The 17,548-nt window shown below is 39.0% G+C and overlaps 1 protein-coding gene across 6 annotated transcripts in view; it reads left to right on the top strand.

Moving 5' to 3' along the window:
• LOC126100235 (testin) overlaps positions 1 to 17,548 on the top strand; it is a 107,372-nt gene that overhangs the window by 51,239 nt on the left and 38,585 nt on the right. For 4 of the 6 annotated variants that reach the window (XM_049910815.1, XM_049910812.1, XM_049910811.1 and 1 more), the window contains one exon: positions 71 to 709. The exons of 1 other annotated variant lie outside the window; for it this stretch is intronic. In XM_049910815.1, coding sequence (XP_049766772.1) covers positions 71 to 709 — 639 coding nt within the window. The remainder of the gene's footprint in view (positions 1 to 70; positions 710 to 17,548) is intronic. One more of the 6 variants, XM_049910814.1, reaches the window with a different exon arrangement.

Here is a 17,548-nt window from a genome sequence, read left to right on the forward strand (position 1 = left end):
TACAAAGTGAAAAATATCATCCTTTGCTCTGTGAAATTTACAGTAGTTGAGATAACTTTCATTTTTCCAGTAGTAGACCCTGTGTCTCCAAAACAGCAAAGTAAATGGATGGAAGGCATGAGCACTAAACATAGTGAATCAATTCCTGGATATAATGTATTGAGCTCACCAGCTGATGCAACTGTTTCACTTGCAACGCATCCAATGATTTTGTCTGTTTCTACTAATGTGCCAGGTGTCTCACCTGCAATGATAGCTACATCTTTATCTCAAAGTTGTGGAGCACCTGAAGGATTTAAGAATGAGTCGGTTCCTCACAATAAAAATACTGGTACATTACGTGCTGGTGCAGTTGCTGGCTCAAGATATCGTAGTGGGCAGGAGTGCTACCAGAATGCCTGTCCAGACAAACTGCCATATAATGAGCCTGTAAAGCAATGGGTAGGGAAAGATATCCCTCAAGAGGGAAATTTGGGATATTCAATGCACCCAGCAGAAAAAGAAGAAATTTACAGTCAACAGCCAGGAGCACTTTTACAGTCTGATACAGTGAATATTAAAAGCCCTGTCTCCAGAACTCAGTTAAGAAATTCTGAAGGAACAAGCTCTTTATTAGGCCATAAACCATATTATATGTCCCATCCTGTGGAAAGCACATCTTGTGAGACAATAGCTGCCAGAAATGCTGGTTCAAGTCATTGGGAAGTTGGTAAGTCTTCTGTGTGTCCATGTCTTTGTTGTCGATTTGTGCATGTCCTCTGTGTTCATCCATTCGTTATTCTGTGTATATGTTTGTCCATCTGTCTTATTGGTATGTCCTTCCATTTGTCTGTCTGTCCTTGTTTGCATTCTGTTTATACTTTAATTTTCAGCTTTGTTGGTATTTTCTGACACAGCCATTAAAGGAGAAAAACTGAGTAAGAATTATTTATACAAAAATCTAAGTTGTATTCAACAGATCTGCAGAATACCATATACAGTGGTTGGCCTCCATATTGTTGCAAAAAGGGCAAGGCAAGAACTGATCATCTGTGTGTGAACTTCAGAAAGTATTTTGTGGGATTTCATAGTTCACTATCAAATGTCTCACTGCTACCAGCAAGAGCCCATTCAATTGACTTTGGTTGCTATATTGATTTCTTTGCTGTAATATGATTGACTGTCCACTTCGTCCAGACTGGTTTGTTTATATAAGTATAGCTTATTTGATGAATCTTTATTTCTCACCAACAAGAACATGGTTGTTCGTTGACCTAGAAATAGCACCACCACTGAAACAGAAGAGACAGCTGGTGCACTCTGTTTGCAAACATTATTGACATTGAGGAAATGCAGTGTGTCCCACATAAAACCTCAGTATGCCTCACACCCAAGATTTGAGAAACTGTGAACTAACTAAAAGAGAATAGATAATAATAATGTTAAAAAAACACGTAGTTATTTGTCTATAATAGATGCTGGAAGTGGTGATCAATGCATCCAGGAGTCAAAGATTTCTACATATCAGGCGTTGTTTAAGGTGTAATTGAAAAATATGGGGCACATCGGACAATGCATGCCAAACACCTATCTTCTCTGAGTGGTAGTGCTCTTCATGGAGAATACATAGGTTATCTTGCGACCAGTATCTGCATTTTTGGGAGTTTACATAACCTGACAAATGAAATCAGGCCTCATCTGACTAAAGTAAAGCAAATGTCCAAGTAACCATCTGCATTTGATGCTAACAGCCAATTACAATAATGAAGTTTCCAAGTCCTCAAATTTCAACTCTTGCACCATACTCAAAGAGTAGGCTTTTAATTTCATATCTTTTGGTACATAATGACACAGTGTCCAAGGTTCACAAACTTGCTACAATGACCTCCTTACCAACTTGTGGGACTTCTCATAATATCCATGTGAATTCTGTCTGTAATTTCAGGGTCCTCATTGTTGGTTGCCTATTCCTCTGCACATTCCTACAGCCCTTTATTTCTTGTACAGATCTTGAATAGTGCTGGTTGTGGGGAGTTTTGTTCCAGAATACTGTGCTTGAAACATTTCTTTACATTCCTTGATGTATGTAACACTCCATAGTATCAGTTTGCTGTTCTGATGCAAATTGCCAATTTCTGTAACAGCCCAGCAATACAAGCTTCTCACAACAACTGATACATGAATGCACAGTTGCACTCAACTGTCCAATAAAATTTAGTGTAGCCAACTTCTTTGAGACAGTGTTGCTATTTCACAAGCAATTCGACTAGAGATGATTAACTGATATGTGTGGCATACATGTTTAATGTGGGACATTCTTGTCTATGCATACATATTTCATGCTTGTAAGTTGCTTGTTTGAACATATTGCTCGATCACTTTCTTGATCACTACTTCGAATCCCAATATATATTACAAATATTTAATGTTCGTGTTCCGTAAAGGCACCAGAATGTCGATATTGATGACATGTATACGTGCTCTGGTTCAGTCTTCTGAAATTACTTTTCTTATGCAGTTACTTTTCTTATGCAACTTTGTATTTGTTCTTTGAAAGTCTTTAACGGAAGACTGTTTTTACTGCTTGCTGACTTTTTTGTCGAATTATGTTCTAAATCAATTCCATTTAATTTAGTTTGTTATACAAGGAAAGTGACCATTAAACAGATAAACTATATTTATTTTTAAATCCTGTCCATGGTGCTTACAGGATTAAGTGTGCTTACCTTAACAGTGTCTAGCAACTCTCTCTCAATAATCTCTTTTATCACTGATGTGTCAATTTCTCACAACCATGACAGTGTATTGCCTTTGCAGAAGCAGTACCAGGAGTCCTATTTTCTTGCATCATGTGGTATGGAGGATTTTTAGGTACATAAATGCATCTGTGTGGGGAACTTAGAATGAGTTGTTCGTGTAACCACTTTTGTAGTTTGTTTCACTATGGTAATCTTGTGGTGAGATTTGCTCCAAAATCTCTCTCTCTGACTGGTACTAGTTTGTTTTATGATCATTGCAGTTCCACCATTCTGGTGCTTGTGATGCTTGTTTATCTATTTTCTGTTTCAGATATACCTATCCTTTGCCCTGAAGATTGGTTGGCAGCAGTTCTTTTCTCCATTCCTCTCTGTTCCCTGTTAGTCTCTTCATTTCTTCATATGAACTTCCCTGAATGCCATACTTGATCTGCTCCTATTGCCACAACACACACCTGGCATAAGGACCCTGAGGGCAAGATAAGAGAAATCTGGGCTCATATGGAAGCATATAGACATCGCTTTTCCCTCACTCCATTTGCAGATGGAACAGAAAAGAGAGTGACTAATTATCATACATCGTACCACCCCTCCCCCCCACCCCCACCCCACCCTCCTCGCAAGCACCATATGATGCCTTGCAGAGTATTTATGTAGATATAGACGGCTATCTAGGTCTTACTCTTCCTCCCTTGCCGTGAGTCATCCTTTCATCACATTAACTAGAAAGCTGTTGTGTTGATAGATGTGGATCAATCAATTGAGTGCTTTCTTTTCTATACCATCAGTAGCAGAGATTTTCAAAGCCCACCATCATTTCTGCGAAGCAAGGCATATCCAGTGGATCTTCGATGGAGTGGTTTCTGTGTGGCCTTCTCCATCCTGTGGCATAGATTACGCTAGTTCATGCAGCATTAGGAGCAGTTTACCACTCCAAAGATAAGAGACTGCCTTGCACTATACCGTATTTTACAGACTATAAGACTCACTTTTTTTCCTTTGAAAAATTGCCTCGAAAATTCAGGTACGTCTTCTACTCGAAGTTAATATAAAAATGTCCAGTCTTTGATTTAAAATTCGCACCAGTCTTAAAGATAGCCATATATTTGATGCTGTGGGAAACCTATCTCTGGCAACATTGGATTCAACTGGCGGCAGCAGTGCACCGATGCAACAAACATGATTTGCAGGGATTCACAAGCTTCCTAACACTGTCTCCCTCCCGCCTCTCGCAAATCTAGAGCATTGTCTAGCCTATGATGCATCATTGCCATCTATCGTTCCAGTGAACATAAATTGAAAGTGATTTGTGTTATCAATAACAGTGCAATATTTTTGTTAGTAGTTAGTTTTGTAATGGGAAAAAATAAAAGCTATCCATATGATTTATAAATTATAGAGCACAGCAATCAGTCATCCTTTTTTGCAGGTTTTATTTGGCAAATTCAGATTTTACCTAGTGCCTAGCCATTATCAATTTTCTAGTCTCAGTGCATGTCAGTTCCCTGTTGTTCGGACATCAGTCACAGTTCTTTGAATATTTTTTCAAAGAACTGTGACTGATGCCCAAACACTAGCTGAAATCTGGATTTGCCAAATAAAACCTGCTAAAGAGGACGACTGATTGCTGTGATCTATAATTTTTAAATTAGATCACAGTTGCTGAGTGCACCCACATTCCTAATGGAAGGTAACCTGATGGTTATTCATATGATGTGGGCTATAAATTGAAAGTAATAGCATATGCAGAAGAACATGGAAACAGAACAGTTGAGTGGCATTCCCCCCCCCCTCACCCCTCCCCCCCGCCCCACCCCTACACCAACAGCAAAAACCATTCACAATTGGAAGGCTTGTAAACAAGAATTGAAAAAAAAAAATGGGGAAGACAAAATTTGCGAAAAGAGGACTGAAGGCAAAATGGCCAAAAATAGATGATGACATATTGAAATGGATTTGAGGACTCAGTCACAAGGGCATTGGAATTAATACAGAAGTGATTGAAATACTCACTCATAAGCTAGTGCTATAGTGGAACTTAACAGACTTTAAGAGGAGTGTTGGTTAGTGCTACATGTTTGTCATGTTTGTGAAGCGTCATGGACTTAGCATGCGAACCAAAACGAAAATATCTCAGAAAAAGCCGGAAGAGTATGAAGAGAAAATACAAAGGGCGTTCAGAAAGTTTTGCACAGTCGTCTCTAATTTTTAATTTTTTGCTGGAGGAGAATGAATTTTTTGTGAACATACTTGGAACATTTAGCTATACTTTGAGCCTACTCATTGTAGCCTCCATCAGCTGTGATGCATCTGGCTTAATGTTCTTTCCATGATGTAAATGCACTTTGGTAAAATTCTTGGGGATTGACTTCTACACCATTACTTGACACAGGAAATAAGGTCTTTCTCGCTCTCAAATGTTTTACCGTGCAGGTGGGCCACCAGACAACCAAAGAGGTGGAGCCAAGTCTGGACTGCAGGGAGGGTGAGGAACAATTTTCCAACCCATTTTGACGATTTTCTCCTGCATTGTAAGGGCTGTATGGGGTTTGGCATTGTCATGGTATAATCTGACGAGCTGACCCTGAAGCTGTGGTCTGTGGGTCTTGATGACGTGTCACAGCTTGTCCAATGACAAACAGTAACAGTCCCGGTTAATTGTGGAGCCAGTTTCCAAAAAGTCAATGAAAATGACACCACACTGATCCCAGAAGGAGGAGGCCATCACCTTTCAGCCTGCTGGTCATGAAAGTCTTGGTTTCTTCTTCCAAGCGCAACCCGGATGACGCTACTTAATGGATTGGGTTTTGCTCTCAGGTTCGGACAAAAACAATGATGTTTCATCGTGGGTAAGGACACCATCAAAACACTGTTTCCACTCTTTGGTAAAGGTCTTTATGAGACCCTCGCACACATTCTTCCTCATCGTTTTCATTTCTCTTGTCAGTAATCTAGGCACCCAACATGCACATAGTTTTCTGTACCCTAGTGACTGTAGCAGAGGTACCAACCTACCCCATGACAAACAAGTCATTTCAGCAAGCTGTCGTGTCGTCGCACATCTTTCATTTTGGATGATTTGATCAATGGTCTCCTTATTCACACCACACACTGCCATCAATGGTCTACCACATGGTGGATTGTCCAGTAGAGAGAAATCACCTTCTTTAAACCTCCATGATTGAAGCTAACATGGCATCCGGTACAATTGTTTATAGTGAGGAAGTGAACAAAAGTTATAGTTGTGTGGTGAAAAACGGAACATACGTAAATTATAACAGTGAAATAGTGAAGCTAAATGAATGTGTATCAAGCCTGCAATTAATTGTAGATGTACTAACGCGGGACATTGCGCATTTAGAAAATGAAAATGCCGAACTGAAAAAGGCGCGTAATATCCCGATCGCCAAAGCAAGTAAACATCGGAGCTGGGAGCACAGGACTAGCATGGTCACGGAAGAAAGAAGCGAAAAGGTGATAAATACAATGAATGGAATGAATCGCGGCAATAAAAGCAGTTTCAGTGTCCTACCTACAATAAATGAGTGCTCTGAAGTGGATATAGGCCTAAAGGCAGAAACAACAAGGCACCATATGTTTACTAGGCCAAAAAGGGTTGGTGATGTGAAACCCAGTGACTGTAGAATTCCTGTGGTAACAAAAAACCATTTTCATGCACTAGATTCAGATATAAATGTGGAATCCACGGAAAACTGTGACGACAACAACACGCCGAATCTATATAGTGACAAGCACATGAGCAGAAACTTCCGCAATAAACGTGAAGACAAACTCAAAGTGAAAATATCCTCTGATAGCCATGGACGTGAGATCGCAAAAATACTACGTTATAGTCATTGTATACAAGCAACTAGTTTTGTCAAACCAGGTGCACCCATCCAAGAACTCATTAGAAACATAGAAACTGAAAATGATCGTCATATTGTCGTCATAGCTGGAACCAATAATGTATATAAAAACGACCTCCACAGTGCAACACGAAACCTTAAGGCAATACTAAATTAAACAGAAGAGAAATCAATTTTTGTAGTCGGAATTCCACATAGGCATGACCTTTCGGAATGGTCATGTGTGAACGTGGAAATCATAAAAGCAAACAGGCAATACTCAAAGATTTGCAGGGCCTACCAAAATGCATATTTTATAAGTATGGACTCCTTGCAAAGAGACTGTTATACGAGACATGGCATGCACAGAGGCAAGAAGATTCTGTGCCAAAACATCAGCATGATACTGAAAGCATCTGACAACCAAGAAGTAATTGCTGCTCTTCCAGTTCCTTGCTTGATGCAAGCAGAGGCTGAAGAAATGGTTACTTCTATTGCAGCAGTAGAGGTGGAAGCAGCAATTGTACATACACACACAACAAACGCTGCAGCAGTACCTACCACACTTCATCTACATGATTCAACAGCAGCAGAAGAGGAAGCAACATCCAAAACTCCACTCTCACCAGTTGCCACAACAATGCCTACAGCAGCAGCAGCAGCAGTAGTACCTATCACACTTCACCAGCAAGATTCAACAGCAGCAGAAGAAGAAGCTAGTAAGTGATTTGGATGCTGATTTTGATGTTACTAAATGTAAGGGTAGTGTTGCAGATTTGGAAAACTTCTAAGACAATACAATTTACATCATGTTAATAACAGGCGCACAAGAAACAAAGCATGTTTAGATAACATCTTTGTAAACTTCAAGACCACTGAAAACACATGCGAAGTTGTAGTGTTCCCATTCTCTGACCATGACTCCGTATCTCTAAATTATGCAAGTAAAATTCCCCTCAATAGGAGCAATGCAAGCAGACCTGTCCCAACAGTTGTGATTACCAGACCCGTAACTGAGGATAAAATTAACACATTTCGTAATTCCCTTGCTGACAGAGACTGGTCTGGCCATTGTAGTGTCGATGGACATTACACATCAAGTAATGACCTGCCAGCAAAATAATATTTGATAGATTTTTTAATGCGTTCTTTACCCTATTTAACCATAGTATTCCCATAAAGAAAATCAAAATAATGGACAGCAGCCACAAATCCAGACCTCAAAACAGACAAAATATATGGTACACTAAACAGCTGACAGATCTAAAGAAACAAGTTTTGTTACTGTACAACATATACAATAGGATGAAGTCTGACTGTGCCAAATCAGCCTATGTGGAATGCAGGAATGAATACAAAAAAACCATCCTGCAAGCCAAAAAAACTTACAATGCCAACAGCATACATAATTCCACCAATAAATGCAAAACCGCTTGGAAAGTAATTAACAGTGCTGCCACAGATACTAAAAAAGACAAAATTAATATCCCACCACAAACACTCAATGAGTTTTTTTATTAACCCAGTGAAAGAAATAGGAGATGCAGTTATCAAACCAGACATTAGTCCATCAGAGTTACTCTCCCAAAATTGGGGTAGACATTCACTAAATACAAGCATGCTAACCTTCTCCGAAGTATTGCCTAGATATGTACAAGGGTCATAAAACAACTGAAATCATCTGATAGCTTAGATATATGTGGCATATCATGCAACCTGCTAAAAAAAGTGTGCGATTGCATTCTGTACCCTTTAACCCATTGCATAAACAAGTGCTTACTTGAGGGATATTTTCCTGATGAGTTAAAACTGTCTAGGATCTTCCCAGTATACAAAAAGGGAGATAAAGACTCTCCATCTAGTTACAGGCCTATTTCAATAGTACCCGCATTCTCCAAGGTAATAGAATGCATCATGTACCAACAATTATCATCTCACTTTGAGAATCTAGGAATAATTAATGCTACACAATACGGGTTTAGGAAGAATTTGTTGACCATTGATGCAATCAACACGGTAGTCAGTTACATGCTCAAAGTTTTTGAGAACAAAGGCTTTGCTCAGGTCTCATTCTGTGACCTAAGCAAGGCATTCGACTGTGTTGAGCACACGCCACTACTAGAGAAACTAGAATTCTACGGCATCAAAGGAAACAGTCTCAGACTATTAAAAGCTTATCTCAACAACTGTAAACACTCATGCAGCATATTGGTTCAGAGCAAATGGTTTCCTGCTAAATGAAAATAAAACTCAGCAGATAATCTTCACTCTAAGAGACAAGCCACTATCTGATGACTCTAGTTCTGTTAAATTCCTGGGAGTTTATTTAGACGAAAAGTTATCCTCGGGCCAACATGTAAACTATATTAGTAGTAAGCTATCTAGAGTAATTTATTTATTAAGACAACTCAGAAATTGTATACCTGAAACATACATCAGATCATCTTTGCATTTTTCCAAAGTATAATATCCTATGGCATTATCTTGTGGGGTAACTGTAGTCATATACATGACATCCTATTATTGCAGAAGGAAGCCATTAGGATAATTACAAATGCTTCACATAAGGCATTGCAAACCCTTATTTACTAAACAAAAAATTATGACAGTAATAAACCTCTATTTATACAATGTCTTAATCTTTACGAAGAAGAACCTACAAGATGTGAAACGTAGAGAAAATGTACATTGTTAGAACACAAGAAGCATCAAACACATATACACGCCTTACCACGGACTATCAAAATCAATAAATAGCTATGAAGTCACAGGGCACAAACTATTTAATAAGCTGCCACATGCTATACAGGATTTTCCTGAACATACATTCAAAGAAAGACTGCATGAATGGTTTATTGCCCACCCATTCTATGATATCAATGAATTCTTCAACTGTAAAATGCAGTAATCCAACAGATGACCCACTGTACATTTATTGTAATATAAGCTAAAATATTTCAGTAGTCAATACCTTATCACACTGTATTATAAATTGTAACTTCATTTGATGTTGTCAATTGCTGTAATGGCCTAAAGACAATAAAATCTTTATTATTATTATTATCATCATCTGCAACTACCGCTGGATACTGCTGTGATCCTCTGTGTCCTCCCCATAAACAGGGAACAACTTCCTGTGAATTGATGTGGCAGAGTCATCACTGGTCTTGAGATGTTGAAAAGGAACTCCATCACTGACCGTTGTCGCAACCTGACATCTACTTCACGGTCCATTATGGCTCACCTGTAAATAAAAGAAAATAATTTTATATACTAACTTATAGCTAAATGTTTCAAGTATGTTCACAAAAAATTTCATTCTCCTCTTGCAAAAAATAAAAAAAATTAGAGAAGACTGTGTAAAACTTTTTGAACACCCTTTGTATTATCTTTCCATCACTTTGTTATTCAACATCAAAAGAAAACCATTGTGTAACGAAGCCAAATAGTGAATATGGATGAAACTCTGCCATTTGATGTGCCGAGTAACAGAGTTGTTGCCATAAAAGGTGCTAAAACTGTAACCATAAAAACAACTGATGATGATGATGTCCCATACTCCTTAACAGGGCGTAGGGGAACGATGTGGGAGACCCACACTGCTGTATTAGGCAAGGTCTAAATGGAGGTGGTTTGCAATTGCCTTCCTCCGACCATAATGGGGATGGATGATGGATGATGATGATGATGATGATGATGATGATGATGACACAACAACACCCAGTCATCTTGAGGCAGGTGAAAATCCCTGACCCCGCCGGGAATCGAACCCGGGACCCGTGCTCGGGAAGCGAGAACTCTACCGCAAGACCATGAGCTGCGGATATAAAAGCAAGTGGACATGCAAAAAAAATGTGCTACACTGGTGTCTTTTCACGTTGTGCTGAAGGTACTAAACTTAATCCAGTGATCACCTTCAAGTTCAAAAAAAGTGCCAAAACCTTCTGAAATACTGTCTTATGGTGTTGTTCATGTACATGACAGGGACTGGATGGACGAGATTGGTATGAAATTATGGGTTAGCAGAGTGTGGGGCAGAAGCCAAGGTGCTTTATTGAAGAAGAGTTCTCTTCTTGGCTAGATCGGTGTAGTAGTCATTTGAAAAATTCTGTGAAGTAGAAATTGAGACAGGGAAATACAGAGCTTGCTGTTATTCTGGGAAGACTTAAGTCACAATTGCAACCTCTTGATGCCTCAGTAAATACACCATTTAAAGTGTATATGAGGGAGGAATGGCACAAATGGATGATGGATGAAACCCAGCATGAATTCATGGCGAATGGAGCTTTAAAACGACCCACAATGAAACAAGTGTGACAGTGGATAAAACAGTCGTGGTGTAGAGTGAGAGATCAGATGACAATTTTCAGGGATTTTAAAGGTCAGTTCAATTTTAGAAATTAAGACTGAAAATTAAGGTGCATCTTATAGTCCATAGCATCTTATAATTCAAAAAATACTCTTTTGTCCTTCTAGGCTCTTGATAAAAGGTGTCTTTTTATCCCGGGAGACATTCAGTTCCTGCATCTGTTAGCTGCTTGCTGAGCAAATCTTGCCCCCACCCCACCCTACCCATCCTTCTACTGCTAGGAGATGGATTTCAAGGTTCTTGTTTCACTGAGTCTAAGATCTTGACAGCTTTTCTTTATCTTTGTTAATTGCAACGAAAATTTGAACAGCCTCCTATCAGAAAGCCAGAGAGGAAAGTAACATGTAATCTTCTAATAGGTTGGGATTGTAGTAACACATATTGTGGACTTTCTGAAATCCGTTTAGTACTAGTTTACTATTCAGTCTGGTAATTTAGCAAAATAAGATGTCGCCAATAGAAAAGTGCAATGACACCTCCCGGTCAGCAAAAAGGCAAAAAATTAAACAATTCGTTTTGCAGAGAATGTGATTCGCACCTCATTCTTGTATACGCATACATATTTCATGCTTGTAAGTTGCTCGTTTGAATATATTGTTCGATCACTTTCTTAATCACTACTTTGAATCCCAATATACGAGGGTAATCCCAAAAGTAAGGTCTCTTATTTTTTTTATAAGTATATAGATCTGTTTATTTCTACAATGGTTTACGTCGATTTACAGCTTGAAAATTTATCTATTTTTTTGACGTAATCACCATTTCTGTCCATGCTTTTTGTGGACGCTGTGGCAGTTTTTATATGCCCATGTCATACCAGCTCGCCGCCATGCTGTTCAGAGAGTTATGAACTGGTGTGATTGTTGCTTGGTCTCAGGTGTAGAGTCGTATGCCCAGTTTCATCACCCGTGACAATTGAGTCCAGAAAGTTGTCCTGGCGATGAGGAAATGCGTGGGAAGCATCAACTCATTGCCGCATGTGGTCGTCAATCAGCTTGTGTGGCACCCATCTTATGCACACCTTCCGGTAGCTCAATGTTTCGGTTAAAATTCTGTGAGTGTTGCTTCGGGAAACCTCGGGAACCAAAGTGCAGAGATCATCCAGGGTGATCCACTGACCTTCACGCATGCTTTGCTCAACTTTCAACACTGTGTCCTCAGAAATTGATGGTCTCCCGCTCCTTTGTTCATCGTGAATTTTGGTCTGACCAACTGCAAACTCTCTACACCACTTAAGAACATTTTTGACATCCATGCACAACTCACCATACACTTCCGTCCATTGGCGATGGATTTCGATCGGCACAGTGCCCTTTGCATTCAAAAACCAAATAACTGCATGCAATTCCTACTTGGCTGTAACATCCAATGGGAGCTCCATTCTCAATGGCTGCCAAGCCAAGACTGAGCGCCTCAGCACGGCGTGCGCATGTTTACACACAGCGCGTGAAGCACTCTTCATAACAGTGTGACCAACTGCCACATGAACAGAGTTCTGTACTTATAAAAAAATGGGAGCCCTTACTTTTGGGATTACACTCGTATATTACTCTGATAAAATTCATCTTATGTATCAAGTAAATTTATTGGTTACATGAAAAGGATGCAAAAATATACCTAGAATTCCTAAGTAATCGTTTTCTGTGGACATGCCATGACTTTTTGTGTGTTGAAACATAGGAACTGCCAATTACAATTGACTCCGAAAACAAAATTATTAAGTTATTACAATATGAAAGTGAGGTGTCAGAAAATGAAATATTGACTGTACAGAGAGAAAGTGGTGGTTTAATATGAGAGAAACTATCCAGTTTGTGTGTGAAAACCAACAAATAAAAATCAAACGACACTGTGAAAATACTTATGTGCACATGTTAAACATTAACATATCTATTGTTTCTGACAATTATGCACAGAATGTAACAAACCAAAATCTGCAAATGTACGGGATGATTATAATTAAAGTTAAACTTTCAAACCACTGTAGAAATAACACCATTGGTCAAAATGACGTCAAATTGCAACAGAATATTATTGGAGAAGTGGGGAAATGTATGGCATAAGAAAAATAAATAGTTACAAAATATAGCAATAGATGGCACTGTAAGTATCATAATTTAATACTCGACTACAAATGACCAATGAATCATACAACAATGCCTAAGGTGTAAATTTGACGTTTAACAAACTGTACTAGGCCTACTCAGTGTGCATGGGTGTACAGGAGTGATACTGTTAATGACGTAAGCCCTTCCACCACAGCAAGGTCATATCACATTGGATGGCAAAAATCAGTTTTTAATTGTCCTGAGGCCAAAAACCGCACAAAAAGCATCACTCACATTGGTTTTTAATTGTCCTTAGGCCAAAAACTGCATAAAAAGCATCAATCACATTGGTTTTTATTTGTTCTGAGGTCAAAAAGTCCATAAAAAATCAAATCGGATTATTAATTTCCATGTGACTGGTACAAAACATGTTCAATATGCTGTCCACCATCTTCCGCAATGAGTTGAAAATGAGAAACAATGTGTTCCACAATTGATTTAAGTGTTTCTGGGTTCACGTTCAGAATGTGTTGCACAATGCATGCCTTCAATGCAGCTAAGTTTGCATTCAGAACACTGAACACAACATATTTCAGATAGCCGCACAGCCAGAAGTCACATGGAGTAACATCAGGTTATCGGGATGGCTAGGCTGTAGGGAAATGGCAGCTGATGATCGTAGCATTTCCAAAATGGCACTACAGCAGCTGCTTAACTGGATTTGCAGTGTACGAAGGTGCAGCATCTTGCATAAAAATGATCCCATCCACACATCCACGCTGTTGGAGAGCTGGAATGACATGTTTGCTCAAAAGACACTCATAGCACTTACCAGTGACAGTACAGGTAACAGGACGGGAAGCACCTATCTCTTCGAAAAAATATGGCCTTATGATAAATGATGCCGTAAGCCCGCACTACACAGTGACATTTTCAGGATTAAGTGGTACTGGTTGATTTGCATGTGGATTTTCCATTGCCCATATTTGACAATTCTGTGTATTGACATACCCTGCCAGATGGAAGTGGGCCTCATCTGTCCACAAAGTCTTCCACGGCCAATCATTGCCCTCTTCCATCCAAGCAAGAGATTCTGAATCAGAGGTCTCTCATGCTAGCAGGTCAGCAGGAAACAACTCATGCACATGGTTAATTTTGAATAGACAGCAAAGAAGGATGTTTCGTATGATTTTATGCACCATGCTCACGGGTATGTCCAGTTTTCGGTCAGTTCTCTGTGCACTACACGTTTGCACACCACCACCACTCATCTCCTCCTGCCTTGCTGTGGCCACTGCTTCCACTGATGTCGAATCAGTTAGTTTCCTTCATCTACCAGGTTGCACACCAAAAAAACCCGTCTTTTCAAATTTCCGAATCATTTTCTCCAGACCCATGGCAGTCATCGGCCCAACGGCTTTAAGATGCTTCAGTGTCTGGTACTTATGCAGAGCAACGTATGCACAGTCATCATTCTTGTAATACAACTTTACAAGCAGAGTGCGATCCTGCATTGAGACAGTCATGGCGAACGTCGCAGATGTGAAAGAAGGAAAAGCCGTGTGTCGTGCACATGACAGGTGTTTTCATTTACATATTCGGACACAACTTTCTTCTTCTGCCTTACATTTTCCCTCTTCTCCGATAATACTCCGTTGCAATTTGATGTCATTCTGACAAGTTCGTGTTATTTCTACAGTGTTTTGATAGTTTAACTTAAATTATAATCACCCTGTATATCAGTTGAAGTTGGTGACATACAGAGAAAGAAAAGGCAAGAAAGTCAAATTACAATTGTTCCTGAAAAATTTTACTGTCCCAAACTGCAACATCAATGTGTGGCTGGAATTAGAATGCAGCAGCTCAACAAAAATTTTAAAAATGTGGAACTTCCTCAGTTTTACTGTATGTATGCTGCTAGTAGCTTAATAGTTAATTGATTACAGTGATACTTTTCAAAAACAAAGTTACCTACATCTGTAAAAATTAAGTTCTTTTTCCAGTACATTATTATTTTTCATGAAGATTTGTAGCAAACAATGCTAACATGTAGTTAACAGAACTTTCCAATCTCCGAATCTAGCATCATATGTGGAGTGGAAGCACAGCTCATCATTTCCATCATCATACCCAGAGGCTCAGATGGTTCTGCAGTGATTTCAAAAGTGATATTCTTGATTTCTGCTATTGAGGAAAGAATTGTAGTGTCCACATTGACAGGTCACAAGAGTATCACACAAAGGAAGTGGTTGCTCGGATAGCAGGGTATGTATGGCATGCACATGAGGATTTTTGGGTTAGAGGTACCCCTTCTTAGGGGAAATTGTAAAATGCCTGTCACATTCAAAGATAGAATAGCCAGATTACTCTGAAAGGAGAATTCTCCATCTTGTAGATCGAAAAGAGAGAATGTTAATTTATTATTGGTATACTGCAAAAGTAGACATGGTAAAGTTTCATAATTAGTCTTGCTTATTAAAGATGATAATGCCCACACATTATTAGGAACAGAAGTGTGCAGCAGTGAAGGTTTTAATTTGTGGAAGGGTAGGCTAGACACAAGTGGTGGTGGTAGCATGTTTAATGCCATAAAGAACTCAGTAGTATATAATGAGGTTATTACAGATTTTAAATGTGAAATAATGTGGGTAAAGCATTACATCAAAGGTGGGTAAAAGAATATAATGCATGCTTTAGTTGACCCCCTGTGTCAAGAGTTTTAGTGGCAGAGCACCTCGGGGACATCTTGGAGAATATCATGAATAAGTTTTATTATCGTGTGCTGTTTTAGTGGTGGAGGAATCAGCTTGTCTGGTGTAGAAAGGGAGAGTCAGGAAATGAAAGTGATGTCAGAGAAATGGATTTGAGTAAAATTTTTCTGAATGTCTCATCTGAAAATTACGTCGAGCAGATAGTTAAAGAACCAGCATATGAGGACAGTGTCCTAGACCTCCTAGTAACTCACAGGAGTTGACCCCCTGTGTCAAGAGTTTTAGTGGCAGAGCACCTCGGGGACATCTTGGAGAATATCATGAATAAGTTTTATTATCGTGTGCTGTTTTAGTGGTGGAGGAATCAGCTTGTCTGGTGTAGAAAGGGAGAGTCAGGAAATGAAAGTGATGTCAGAGAAATGGATTTGAGTAAAATTTTTCTGAATGTCTCATCTGAAAATTACGTCGAGCAGATAGTTAAAGAACCAGCATATGAGGACAGTGTCCTAGACCTCCTAGTAACTAACAGTCCGAACCTATTGAATCTTATTAATTTCAATGAGGGAATTGGCAATCATAAGGCTGTGATAGCATCAATTATTATAGGTATTACAAGAAATGTTTAAAAAACACTAGGAAATACAAACTGCAGTGTATCTAAGTAGTCGTCATGAAATATTCAGCTCTGAGAATAAAGGTGTGGATGACAAATAGATGAAACTCTGAATCATTGTAAAACATGCCTTAGCCAAGTATGTGCCAACAAGGTTGTGAGAGATGGCTTAGACCCACTTTGGTTCAATAGTCAGGTTAGAAAGTTTCTGCAAAAACAAAGTGATATTCATCTCTGATTTAAGTGAAGTCAAAACCTAGTGGACAAACAAGAACTGACTGAAGCCAAAATGAGCATGAGGGGTGTGATGCAAGAAGTATTTAATGAATTTACAAGTAAAATTTTGCCAAACTAATTGACTAAAAGTCCTAAAATGTGTTATTCTTATGTGAAATTGGTAAGCAGATCAAAATCGTCTATTTAGTTGCTGGGTGACCATACTGGGACCAAAACAGAAGATGACAGGAGAAGGCCACAATAGTGAATTTAGTCTTCAGAAATCGTTTCACCACAGAATATCATTTCCCCTTTCAATCATCACACAAATATCAAAATGACAGTTGTTGAGATAAGCAATCACGGAAAAGAAAAGCAACTGCTCAGCAGTGGAAAGCGAACTGGACTGGATGAGACTCCTGTGAGGTTCTCCAGAGATAGTGTGAAAGGACTCACAAACCTTCTAACAGGTTGCTGGAGTGACAGAGTGTACTTAGTGACTGGAAAAAAGTGCAAGCCATTTCCGTTTTCAAGAAGAATCATCAGACAGTTCTGCATAATTATAATCCTATATCACTGGTACCAATTCGTCATAGAATTATGTGACATGTTTTACACTCATACATTATGATGTTCTTGGAGAACAAAAATCTTTACAAAAATCAATATAGCTTCCTCAAATATAGGTCTTGTGAAACTCAGCTTTCTCTGTTTGTCCATGAGACCCAAAGTGCCGTAGACTAGTTGATGTCATTTTCCTTGACTTAATGGAATACATTCACTACAATTCCACACTGTCATTTAACGAATAAAATATGAGCTCACTGAGTAGCAAGCCAAATTGTATTCAAGACTTCCTTGTAGATATAACTCACCACGTCATTCTTAATGGAACTAACCAAAACTTGTAAAAATAATCTTGTGACTTCCCCAATGGAGTGTTGAAGATCTATAACTATTTACAATTTATATTAATGGTCTGGTGAATGGCATTGGAGGCTCCATGAG

The sequence above is a fragment of the Schistocerca cancellata genome, chromosome 9 (genome assembly GCF_023864275.1).
Source record: "Schistocerca cancellata isolate TAMUIC-IGC-003103 chromosome 9, iqSchCanc2.1, whole genome shotgun sequence".
Classification (NCBI taxonomy): Eukaryota; Metazoa; Arthropoda; class Insecta; order Orthoptera; family Acrididae; genus Schistocerca; species Schistocerca cancellata.